General features: G+C 43.2%; 2 protein-coding genes and 1 pseudogene across 8 annotated transcripts in view; all 3 read right to left on the bottom strand.

The window, feature by feature from the left end:
- Positions 1-920: 920 nt before the first annotated feature.
- Positions 921-3380, bottom strand: LOC136427870 (short-chain collagen C4-like; annotated as a pseudogene).
- A 632-nt stretch (positions 3381-4012) lies between these two features.
- Positions 4013-6782, bottom strand: LOC136436028 (uncharacterized). Its single transcript, XM_066429724.1, has 6 exons — positions 6612-6782; positions 5879-5975; positions 5364-5542; positions 5211-5256; positions 4854-4925; positions 4013-4541 (listed from the first exon to the last, which is right to left on the bottom strand). Exons 1-6 carry the CDS (start codon positions 6765-6767, stop codon positions 4063-4065), a joined length of 1029 nt encoding a protein of 342 aa, XP_066285821.1. The 5' UTR covers positions 6768-6782; the 3' UTR covers positions 4013-4062.
- Positions 6783-7836: 1054 nt separating this feature from the next.
- LOC136435984 (glial fibrillary acidic protein-like) overlaps positions 7837-13178 on the bottom strand; it is a 37914-nt gene continuing 32572 nt past the window's right edge. For 6 of the 7 annotated variants that reach the window (XM_066429707.1, XM_066429714.1, XM_066429721.1 and 3 more), the window contains 6 exons: positions 12705-12803; positions 12124-12147; positions 11598-11762; positions 11005-11130; positions 10557-10813; positions 7837-9771 (listed from right to left, as the gene is read on the bottom strand). In XM_066429707.1, coding sequence (XP_066285804.1) covers positions 9612-9771; positions 10557-10813; positions 11005-11130; positions 11598-11762; positions 12124-12147; positions 12705-12803 — 831 coding nt within the window. In that variant the 3' untranslated portion in view covers positions 7837-9611. The remainder of the gene's footprint in view (positions 9772-10556; positions 10814-11004; positions 11131-11597; positions 11763-12123; positions 12148-12704; positions 12804-13178) is intronic. The other variant, XM_066429703.1, reaches the window with a different exon arrangement.

Genomic DNA, 13178 nt, shown 5'->3' with positions numbered 1-13178 from the left:
AAAGAAAGCAATGTAAATGTCATGCGGGTACAATATTCTTTATTGAAGTGTTTTTCACTAATTCATTGCGTCAGACGGAAAGTGGACTTCAGAAGTCTAAATAAGCTAGTTTCATATACATACAGTCGGATACCTCATATGCTGAGAAGTGTTTTCAAAGCAGTTGACATTTGCAATCGTTGATCCTCGTATCAGGAAATTGATTTGAAAGATCTTTAGAATATTGACTTCTCTATTCTCACTAATAATTTGATGATTGCTGCCAAGGACACTTGGTATTTTTATACACTTCTGGACCTTGCTAAACTAGACTCAAAACACTTGCAGATACTTGTATATTAACCTGGCTGTTTTAGTACTATGATACTCGTTATTGGATATGCATAATTTCCTTTAGATGTAAAGGAACTGCTGCGCCATGACAAATTTGAGTACATATCTATCAATAACATGGCAAACAGCAACATTCAACTTGCAGAAAGGTTCGCAAATGAAGTTTAAGTGAGAGTTTCACGACTTCAGTCAACTTAAACATGTTTCTATGACCATGGTGTTCGTCTTTTCATTGCGTTATCAAGAACAGCGGAGTTACTGATAACTGAGGCCCAAAGACAACATGGCGTTCTTGCAAACAACGGTAATATGTTATTTGGTTAGAATATGCGTGAATATAAGACAGAAAAGGGACAATACCAGAATTACAAGTTTTTATATCTTATACGTTATCATTTAGCACGTATCAGCTTCTGAAGATGACATTTGCCGTGCCCCCGTGTGCCTTTGACAATAAATCAATCCCAGCAAATGGCTCTGGTACCTATATATCCATTTGTAACATTTCTAAAAACACTTCACAGTTGTCAAGTTTCAGCGGGAAACCTTGAGCTAGCTGATGAGTGAAAAAAGGGACAAACACTATGCTCAGTTTGACAATTTTATTCAGCATATTTGTTGGAGTACTCTTTAGCTTTGCCTTGGCCTCAATGCCTACTTTGCCAATCATGCAGCTGTGCCGTTGACGACGCGACCGTTACTTGGTGCAGACCACACAGGTCAGCTCACGACCCTGCACGTAGTTGGGACACGGCAGGGACCCGCAGTTGGCTTCCACCGGGTAGAACAGCGCGCCGTTCGCGTTCCCCTGTCCAGCGGGCCTGGTTTCGGGCTCCCCGTCCACGCACACGAACTCAGAGCGGTACTGAGTATAGTAAGCAGTCATGAGGTATCCCTTGTACTCCCGGGTCCAGCCGCTAGGACAGCTGAGACGGGCGGGGATCATCAGCTTAGAGCCGCGAGACGCCACGAGACAGACAGCGCAGGGAACATCGTGGTCATTGAGTAGGCGCCTTGGAAGGGGTTGTTTCCATTGGCGAGTTCATACTCTGCCCCCGTCATGTATGCAGATCCCTGGTTTCCATCCGTGAAGACTCCCCACTCAGGATCCTTCGGTAGGCAGACGTAGTTGGCGCCTCCTCCGCTGTGGGTGTAGTGTGTACCTCCAGCAATACCTTGAATGCAAAGGTAGAACATGCTCGCTTAGACTCTCAATGTTCGTAATATTCCGTTATTGTTAAAATCACTTAAAGCAGAAAATTCTCACTGAAAAAAGGTCTGTAACATGTTAAGTGCTTTTTAGTCAGGATGTGTGGATGCTGAAGAAACTACAGAGAATTATGAATGCTCTGTAATAGTTCAGTTTTCAGATGACGACTCACCATCGTAAATGAGTGACGTGTCGGTTTCATTCTGACAGGTGGTCCTTCCCCAGCGGATGTACACGGAACTTCCTGGGCAAGAAAAAGGGGGGAGATGATTAAGCAGTGATACAAGGACGAAGCAGTTCAGGATAAACCTGGCCTGAGGATGTTGACATAGAATCCATGCGGGTGATGAATGAATAAATCATAATGCAACTTGTTCATCATTAAGAGTATGAATCAATAGCTCATAGTAAATTGATACACAACTATGTATACCTTTAGTATAATCAAGGTTCAAAATTCTTTTTAGAGTAACGAACTTGAACATAAAGAAGGGTACGTAAGATAGGTTTAGTGACTCTGACCTCCATTCCCGTCAGCTCCTCTCTCTCCCTTCTCTCCAGGAGGCCCCTGTACGTGTGCAAAAGAGATTGCACGCATTACAGTTACTTTTTTTGGTTATCTTACTAAATCCACAATATTTAAGTCAGTAAATGTTGCCGAGGATCCTTACCTCCGGCCCGATGTCGCCCATCGGCCCTATCGGCCCCTGTGGTCCCGGCTGCCCGTCTCTTCCCGCGGCCCCGTCCCGGCCCGGCGCGCCGTCCCGACCATCTCGACCGGACGGGCCGCGGAGACCCAGAGTACAGGCGGATGTTTCAATTTGCTCAGTTAAGTCCACGTCTCCTGTATTAAATAACAAAGAAAAAGGCATGACGATGTTTATTCTATCTGTGTCCTGAGAGACGTAATACCTGGCGGGTTTACCAGGCGAAGGCCATTTCGTCATGTAACATTCCTTGCTGTGTACAAATAGGTAAATATATCAAAGAATGCTTGACATTAAAACTAGTAGTATAAACCTTAGGTGAAACTCGACATGCCCATTCATTCATATACTTGTAGATAGGTTGATTTATTCGTATCCGCTTGTCTGTATGTACATGTATTGCTGTAGAAGACCTTACAAAAGTCACTGTACGTTTGTTGTGTAAATAAAGGTTATACATGTACGCATATCTTTTTAACCGAAAGGACTCGACTGAACTATATTAGAATACAAAAAAAACTGTACCGTTTTCCCCAGGAATCTGACGTTCGTTCCTCGGTGCGTTTCCGGTAAGGCTGTCGAGTGCAGTCAGCACGGTCGTCTTCAAGTCCTGTCAGAAATACAGAAAACTTAGGTGTTGATGTAAAAGTTCGATCAGGTTGTGAAGTATTTCCCCTTTTTATTCCATCTATACATGCAGTTTTCTGTAACTATTCCCAAGCTGTCAGGGTTTGTTTGTTCTGTTGGAGAAAGAAGTTACTTTGCGTCTCCTTTAAGATGTAGAAACGTAGATGTAAAGGGACCATGCATTGAATCATTTACACTATGCCTATTATTCAGTGCATCTATTCATATTCAAAGGGTTCTTCCGATATACGACATGAGAACACGTGTTTTAGCACGAGAATCTGAAATTCTGGGATTCACCTCCATTTCCATCTTCAACGTCTTCATCTCTTCGGCCAGTGCATCTCCGCGGTCCGGCTGAAATGCCTGAGCTCCGACAAGGACCAGGACAAGAAAACAGTACACAGGAGCAACCATTCCGACGTTGCGCTTCACAGACTAACCGGGAAAGGAAATGTACTTCGGCATTGGACCGTCCAATTTAATGCCCGGATCCATCCAAATGTGCAGTGTAAATGTCATGCACGTACAATATTCTTCATTGAAGTGTTTTTACCAGTAAATAGTTGACTCAGTCGGAGGGCGACCTTTTTGGGTCTACATAAGCTCGAGTTTTAGTCAAATAGTACAATAGAGTAAAATATAACTTAATATGTTGTGAAATGTTTTCAAAGTAGTTGACATTTGTAATTATTTGTTGATCATCGAATCAAGACATTGATTGCTAAGGTCTTTTGAATATTGACTTCTCTATTCTCACTGATAATTTGATAATCACTGCCATGGACACTACGGTATTTCCATACTTCAGGACTTTGCTGCTAGAATGAAAGCACTTGTAAATATAGAAAAACTAGAATGAAAGCACTTGTAAATATATCAACAGGGCTGTTTATCTTGTTATGGTGCGATGCACATAATTTTGATGTAGAAAAGACAGCGATGTGACGCTGTGCGCTTTCTCTGGCAAACAGAAACATTCAACTTTCAGAAAGGTTCCCAGATGAAGTTTTAATCAATCGCAACAGACGACTCCGGTACCTACATCCATTTCTAAAGCTTTAAACACTTTAAAGTTGTCAAACTGCAATGATGTCTTGTGGTGAACTATGAAAAAAGGACAGATATTTTGCTCTGTTTGACAATTTTATTTATCTTCTAGCCGTGTCGTTGACGACGCGGCCGTTACTTGGTGCAGACCACACAGGTCAGCTCACGGCCCTGCACGTAGTTGGGACACGGCAGGGCCCCGCAGTCGGCTTCCACCGGGTAGAACAGCGCGCCGTTCGTGTCCACGTGTCCTCCGGGCCTGGTCTCGGGCTCCCCGTCCATGCAGACGAACTCAGAGCGGTAATGGCTGTAGCGTTCAGTCATGAGGTATCCCTTGTACTCCCGGGTCCAGCCGCTAGGACAGCTGAGACGGGCGGGGATCATCAGCTTGGAGCCGCGAGACGCCACGTGGCAGACAGCGCAGGGGATGTCATGGTCATGGACAGAGGCTCCTGGGAAGGGGTTGTTTCCAGCGTCGAGTTGATACTCTGCCCCCTGCATGTACGCAGTTCCCTGGTTTCCATCCGTGAAGACTCCCCACTCTGGATTCTTCGGTAGGCAGACGTAGTTGGCGCCTCCTCCGCTGTGGGTGTAGTGTGTACCTCCAGCGATGCCTGCAAATTGAACACATCAACATGTACTTATGATCCTTTTATAAACATATAAAGGCCCCATTTGGAGGATTTACGTCCCTTATCATGACCATGAGATGAAAAGCAAATAGTCATTTCATTTGAAAGTCCAAGAAAGGGCCTACCAGGAATATCTCTTTCAGTTTTCTTCCAGCAGAAAATTACCGTTGATAACGATTTATCAAAGCATGGTACTTGATGATGAAACTCATGAGTACTAAGGAAATCGCAGAGAGGTTCCCAATTAAAAAAAAGTATTCTATGTGATAGTTTCGCCTGTAGATGACGACTTACCATCGTAGATGAGTGACGTGTCGGTGTCATTCGGACAGGTGGTCCTTCCCCAGCGGATGTACACGGAACTTCCTGGGCAAGAAAAGGAGACGATGTAGCAAAGTCAAGTATAATGACAAGGCAGTCCATTGCAAATCTGGACTGATAATGTATAATATTTTTCTTTAGGGTCTAAACAAAACGTAGAACACAGCATATTCTTTCTGAGAGTAAAAATTTGGACTGATAATATAGGCATACTAAAGCTGGATAATTGACACACAACATATTACAATAAGGACTCAATGTTTTTATTCCATTGCCGAGAACAGCCAGTTGTAGCTTGAATCTAAAGATGGAACCACTTGTGACTCTAACCTCCATTCCCGTCCGCTCCCCTCTCTCCCTTCTCTCCAGGAGGTCCCTGTTTATGTGCAACAGAGATTACACGTCAGTGTTACCGTTAGTTCCGGTGGCAATCTAGCTACAACCACAATATCGAAGACAGAAAACGTCGCCAAGGATCCTTACCTCCGGCCCGATGTCGCCCTTCAGTCCTATCGGCCCCTGTGGCCCCGGCTGCCCGTCTCTTCCCGCAGCCCCGTCCCGGCCCGGCGCGCCGTCCCGACCATCTCGGCCTGACGGGCCCGGGAGACCCAGAGTACAGGCGGATGTTTCAATTTGCTCAGTTAAACCCACGTGGCCTGTGGCTGTGATAGGGTAGATCATAGAATACATGATATCAAGATGCCCCACGGGCCACAGTCCGCAATTGGCGCAGGCGCAGAAGACCCACTTTTAGAAAGGTTTGGTACGCTTGGTAAAAGTATTAGAGGTCAGACACCCCTACCAATGTAAGTTTTTCACAGCTATAGCTTTTACAATATGAGTAAGCCACATTGACATGCCACATAGACACTAGCAAGCAAATTAATTTTAGCATCTTGACTTAATTGAATGGCTTTAATAGATATAAAATGCAATAAAGGGGGCGAAGCGAGCAGACAACCTGGGCTGGGTCGGCAGGTTTAAGAATAAAACTGTACCATCTTCACAAGAAATCTGGCGTTTGTCCCTCGGTACGCCGTCAATATCATTTCCTGTAAGGCCGCCATCCGCTGTCACCATGGTCTTCCTCATGTCCTGACAGATATAGTAAATAAGTTGTGCTCAACTTTTCTCATCATACTTAATTTTTCTCATTATACTCCCCGTATTCTACTTTGCTATTGTTCGTTTTCTCTTTCTTTCTGCGGCTAGTTTACACAATATGGTTGATTGTACTTAAACATTCTGAGATCTGGTAACTTTGTCCAATACACTTTTTCATTCCAAAATGGCGTCTTAACTATTCATGAAGGCAACGCAAGGAATTGTATTTTACTTGCTAGCTTGGCTGAAACTTGTTTCAAAACTTTTGAATATGAAACATATGTCTGTTTACGTGACACTTTTACAGAAATACAAAATGGCCACTGTCCATATCATGTGAAACACGGACGGGAACCATGACGGTGAGAATCCTCCCACCTGGCAGATAGTCTCAGTTATAGATTTCACAGATTATTGACAGGTAAGAAACCGTATTCCGACAAAAATGATTCATGGAATCCTTTAAAGACAGAACCACAACGAGATGAAATGTAAGGAAAGAAATAGAACCCTGTCACTGCGAGGCAGAGTGCCAAAAAGCCCATGGGAAAACAGTCAAACATATCTAGTAAGAGTATATGACAAAGTATGTAAATATTCCGAAGGTATCCATATGGTAAGGTTTACCTCCATTTCCATCTTCAACGTCTTGATCTCTTTTGCAGAATCCATCATCATCTGCTGCAATTGACGAATTTCTGCCCGCCAATCTCCGTCGTCCGGCTGGAAAGCCTGAGCTCCAGCGAGGACCACGGCAAGAAAGCAGTAGACAGGAGCAACCATGTTTCAAGTCTGGAAGGACGCGTCGACGGAAATGGGCTTTTGTTCTGTGGACCTTGTTCTCAACTGTCCACTTTTGCACACGGCACTACACAAACATCCTAGTTGCGCAAATTCCACGCGGGCACGATAAAAACTGTTGTGTCAGCTGCAAAGAGAACACCAGGTGTCAAAAGACGTGTGTGTGTGTAAGATACGATTTGTAATAATTGTGAAGCAGATGATAGTTGTGTATACATTTGACATTTACGTTGCCGTGGCCATATTCAGCGCGTTTATTTACTAGAATGGCCTCACTTGACGAGTGACGGACCAAGATGTAGTCCTAATTTTCCCCACACCATTTCTTATATGCCCCTAAATAGTGTATTATACATTTATAAATTGTACCATGCAGGTAACAGAAATCTATATATCAATCTTCTAACCTTCATATTAATCAAATCAATATATGATATATATATTAATATATAACAATATATAATAAGTTCATATATCAAGGAATGCCTACGCCATATTGGTGTCTCATTTGCATGTTTTAGATTGCATCTCGTGCTCAAGGATACACAGCGTCATTGTCTTTCATCATTAACAAGCTTTAAACTAGAAAATGGAGTAGGGTCTAGCTCTCCATGTCTGAAATGCGGTCCACTGCCAAATGCAAACCGGGACACCAATATGGCGGCGGACGCAGTGATGACGTCACATCAACACTATTGGGTATCAACATTCAAAAGCTGTACGTTGATATATTCTGACTGGCTTTTCGGTAGACATTAAATGATCTAATAGATGTCATTTTTGCTAAATGAAATATCTAATAGATACCACAAGACCAAACCATTCGTCATGTAGTTCCCAAATTCGCATCCTAACAGTTTTAGATAGTTGAGCTTCCATTGGGTCTCGCAAGAGGGCGCAACTTACGCTGTGTCATACCATATCATGGTTCTTAATGCTCCTCTGCTGCCTTATACCATGGCTATATACTCCAATTTTCAAAAATATTCTACGTAGTCCTTTTCATAATACTAAGAGATCAAAGATAGACAAAAAACAAACATAACGACAGTTCATTGAATAAGAAGTTTAATTCAGATATAGCTATGTCATATCTTGTTCAATCTTTGGCTGTGCCTCTTCTTGAACTCAACAGACATATTTTTAATCGTGTAGGATCATATTCTGGTCCTTACCATAATAAATACTTCCACCAATCTGCACATAGTTTATATACAAGCTCCATGGACACGTGTCATTTCTATGGGTGGAAAAACTGACTCCGCTGAGCAGAATATGTACAGAAATTCTGTGTCCAACAAAACACCCGGGCAATATTCCAGAGTTTTCTGGGTCGTCATCTCCCAATTGCGATAGTTGCTATAATTATAGATGAGGCGTGGTTCTAATGCACATGTCTATCTTTAGCAACGCGAGGTCTTGATGCAAAGGCATTGGCTGGATCTGTTTATTTACAAGGCTTGGGAGCGGAGTGATACTAATAAGCATGAAGTGCGAAGTCCTTTTTCATTGGTCGAGCGTGCAACTGCTAACGGCACGCTTGGAACTCTGGGAGGAAAGCGGCGTAAGAACTACGTCAGGAGTGCACTACATTGCCGTCGAAGGAAAAAGCGCTCAGCCTTGCTACTAAGATGTAGATGGTATGAATGACGTTAGCGGATGATGGTATTATGCCATATCAACCTGAGCGAGGATCTACGCGTTGGTAACAGAGAGAGGCACTTATAAATGCAGCCTCCGATTTTGCCCTCTCCGACTCTACCGATCTCTTGGACCCGTGACGTCATATTTTCCTTATCCCAGTGGGAAGGAAAGGTTTGGACGAGGCCGGGTTGATGGTGATTCCAACGGGGCTGATATTCTGTTATCTTTAAAAGCACCACGAAATTCTAAGTACTATTACAAGAATAACCTCCACTGTGCAAGTGTCGTAGCGTCGGACCAAGTCGATCCGGAACTTCTTCACACCTCCACAAGGAAGTTTAACAAGAAGCTTACCTTCTTAACCAACCGTATTGTACATTAGCCTAGGCTCAATTCTTAAACGTTTCTAGTTTAGCCTCCGTGTGTTTTATGTCCTTATTCGTCCAACATCCGAAGTACTTTTTTTGAAAGGCAAGCCGCGTTTTCCAAAGCTTAGATAGTACACAATGACGAACTACACAATATTGCTGTTTCAGGTTACAATTTACACTAGCGGAGCATTCAAATGGCCACAACATAGTTATACTCTGACCAGATACACGATAGAGACATCTCATCATGTAAATGTTACAGTAAGACTATGTTAGGCCTACGGAACGTGCCTTATATTGTCACTCACACCATACATAGCCGACCAATTAGAGCTGAAAGTACTAACACGTGACTTCCGTGGACCAATCGTAGTGAAGACCTTCTCACAATGCTTGACTTTCCTCACACACCAAAATATCTAACTGCCAACCCACAGTTCTTGTCTTCTTACGGTAGCTTTGAAACCTGGGTGAGCAGATGTACATTGTAGATGTGATGCAGAAGGCAATATCCACTGTTGCCGAGATCTTGCGTGTTCTTGTCTCTACCTTTTTCCTTTGCCGTTCTTGATTCAGAGTGCGATGTACAAATGGCGTTTCAATGAGGGTTGTGTTTGCCTCCTTTATATATATCTTCATTGTGTGTAGACGTGTCTCTCTCTCCATTAGGTAAAATCCGAACGATCAACGTTGTAACGCGTGATTGCCGCAAATCCGATGGTTTTGACGTTGTCGTAGATTCCTGGTCCCTGAAATGGTCCATACATGCTTGTCGTAAAATCTCCTACCATTTCAAGTGGCAAAAACGAGGTCAATGGCCGCTACCAGCAGCGACTTCATCCGCCATGATAGGGGACGTGTTCGCGTTTTCATCACTTATACAGTCTTGTGAGCATGCCTCAGTCGTGTCCATGGGGACTCTATTATCCTCCGCGGTTGGTAACGCCGGGAGGACCAGGGATTTTTGTTTCCTGCAAAAAGCAACAAACAAATTGATAAGCAGGGGAACAAATTTGCACTAGACGGCGATCGTACAGTGACCAAAATTGGATTTTGTGTGACTGATGTCATAATTGGAGTATGATGCAAGATGTAAAAGTGTGATGTTAAAGACAACCAAACATGCCGAACGTAAAATAGGTCGTTTTTTATCTATGAAATTCGTCAAGACATCTGTCAAATCTTTGGTCGTTCAGCGGTCGCAGCATAGTTGCAGCCTCTAGTGCAAATGAGGTGTAATCTTCATATTCACACTTTCTGATCTCAACAGATGTATCAGATTCTGTGTAATGATGATTATAGAAAATATAGGACATATGAAGTATAACGCGTCACAGAAATGGGTCAACAGATGCAACCTTTTTTCAACTAAAGAAATAGTTAAATAAATTTAAAACGATGCAAAAATTAAACAACAGGAACAACTGAAAGAAAAAACACATTCTGGCAAACGTTGACAAGAAAGGCAACATTTGTCTTTTCTAGAAATAAGGACCAATCGTTTATTAATGGTTACCAGCTGCTCCAATGATGAGGTTTTGTTCCCAAACAGGGTTTCTCTGCCGCTGTCGCTTGCAAGATGCTGGTAGAGTAGGAGATGAAGAAAAAGAACGTGATGATGATGATAAAGATGGTGGTGATAAGATGAATGATAGTGATGACGAAGAAGTAGAGGAATTGCTGAGTGATCGAATGAAAAAGTGATGAAAGGTTGAAGACAGGTCCAGAAAAGCATCAGACATTTGTGTGTACTTACTTGACCGTATCAGCCTCCGCAGTATCTGATTTCCGCTTGCCTAGTATGTCAAAGTAAGAGTCCATCTGGAGATCCAGTGCCACACGCGCATTGGTCAGCGTCATCACGTGGTGCACGATCTCCATGATCTGTGTGGCGGTGTCCTCTTTCAGGGCTGCCAGCTCCGTCTCCAGTACCCTGATGTTCTCCTCGTATTTAACGGTGTTCTCGTCCACAGCTTTCTCCGCCTCCTGAAGCTGCTTTGACAGACTCGAGTTCTGAAAGAAGACAAGGAAACATGGGAAACCGGACTAGTGAAGTGTAACACAAACCTACAAAAAGAATGAACAACAAAACTTCACACGCCTCAAGAACGCAAACTCATAGTAAGCACTTTTGGATTGGTGATTTGTGAGAATTCTCTGCCTTAGCTAGTTTCTCTATCAGGCTGCTGGTCGCTCCTCCTTACCTGACTTCTTAACATGTCTATCTCGTCTGATAAGTGGCCGACCAGAGTCTCGCTCTGCAGCAAGGCGTCTCGCGTTTCTGTAAGTGTCACTGCGTCCTTAGCGGCCGCCGCTTTTGCTTCCTCCAACTGCAGGAAAAGAAAATGTGGTCAGTGACACGTTTATGCAAAGGTATCTCTTCTACTCATTTTGTCATCCTAAATTGAGATGAAGCATGATGCTTTTTCAAGTAGCTAGTAATGTAATGCGGCTTCGCTAAGGCTAGCGTTTTCAGCCATGCAAGCACACCGGGTCAACTCTACCCTTCTTGGTGAGTATGTTGGATTCTTTTACGTGCTGAGGTTTTACGCTAACGCCTGGAGCTGCCTCAAACACGGGACCGTCAGCTTTTCGTCATCGTTCGAAACAAAAATGGAATACCTTACAACACTTTCTAGCTGGGGCCGACCCTGGGATCTAACCTCGCCCACGGATCCACGGATCTTTATCTACATAGCACAACAGCGTGTGCTCTTAACACTTACCACAAAGGTACCTCAAACAGCTAAATCTAGTCTAGTAAAGTAATCCAGTCAAAATGGCGTCGTGTTCTGACCTGTGTCCTGTACCACTGTTCCAACTCCTGCTTTGACATCCGGGCACTGTCCTCCTGCTGAACGGACATGCGCTGTAGCGTCTCTGTCAGCTCGACGTGATATTTCTGCACGCAGCTGCTGAGCTCCTCCATCTTCTTCTTCAGAGCGGCTTCGGCTTGCTTATCCTGGGCAGCGGGGAGGAATGAAACAGCCATTGTCGCATCGTCTTGGATGGAGTAAAGATACTTCAAAACCACCAATAAGCCGTTATCAGCGCGAACACAATTTTGATCTCGTAATGTCTTTTCGTATCGTAAGATATATTTTCTTTTCTTCATAAGATTATCAAAACGTATTCCCTCGGCCTCTGGTTAGTCTCCTTGTCGTTCTTTGGGTTAAAACAAAGCCCGGGTTTTGTACGCTAAAGTTACTTTCTTAAAGTTAAACCACTTACCGTTCCCCAAGTTAGCAGTGTATCGAATATCAATAGGCATGTATGTTGAGTTAGAATGATGCATTTTTATGATCAGCTTCTGTCAGACTTACTTTTTCTGTGTCTAGCTCACTTTTCTGTCGTACATGGAAATGAAATGGAAAATGCGTTATGGCATGGCGAGGTATTAGCAAAACAGCTAAGGGTAGAAGCGGCCTATGCAAATTAAACACAGCTGCATATGAGTAACTACTATTAGCGATGTTGCTAAGCCGTAACGTAATGCATAGTTCCGAAGCAACGTAAGGTTTTCTTGCTGCAACATGTAAGCTGACATAAACGCAAAATATCCGAGCTGGTATGTTATGAGTAAGGAATGACATGTAGCAAGCTAGAGCGGACATGAAATGTTATAGTTTCTTTCCCGTGTTGAACTGTTTTCCCCCACACCAGAGTAAGACAAAATATCTTCTATGTTATTTCGATGTTATACAATTTTTTTACGAAACTCATCATGTGATCATGTTACTGTTGAATCGATGTTATTTCGTAGATAAAATGATGTTCATGAATGGCCATTGTGATTCTGTATCTTCATCGAATCCGCAGCCTTATAACCATTGTGAGAAATAAAGAATTATTCTATGTATTTGGTAAATGTATTTTTCCTGAAAGGTCAAATGTTTTCTATAACCTTTTCCTCTACCCTCAGTCGCATGAGCTGGCCCTCCTCTTGTTCCCGGGTCAGTCTTCTCTCCAGGTCATCTCGTTCCACCTTGAACTTTGCTAATTCCTGCGGAAGGCATTGACATGTATGTCACGGTCACAGTCAGCTACTCGTGATGAATACAAGCAGGAGTAAGTCCTAGCTCAACCGTGCATATTTCTCAATTGTACTTTTCTATCGTTTGAGGAATTGTCTAGGCAAGTAACACCGACACTCCCATGATATGTTAACTTAAATATATACATGCATTACCCAACACAAACAATGTATGTGGGGTGAGCCCCTTTGCTGAAACTCCACTATCAAAAAAAATGTATATGGGGCGAGCCCCTTTGCCGAAACTCCATTTTCGTAGAAGTTTCAACGACTTCCAAATCGGTTGTGATGTTGAACTCAAGTACAAAAGCATTTTGCATTTTTACTGAGTTTGATAGTATTTCA

The sequence above is a fragment of the Branchiostoma lanceolatum genome, chromosome 1, assembly GCF_035083965.1.
Source record: "Branchiostoma lanceolatum isolate klBraLanc5 chromosome 1, klBraLanc5.hap2, whole genome shotgun sequence".
Classification (NCBI taxonomy): domain Eukaryota; kingdom Metazoa; phylum Chordata; class Leptocardii; order Amphioxiformes; family Branchiostomatidae; genus Branchiostoma; species Branchiostoma lanceolatum.
The sequence above is the reverse complement of the archived record's forward strand: the minus strand, read 5'-3'. Positions and strand labels throughout refer to the sequence as shown.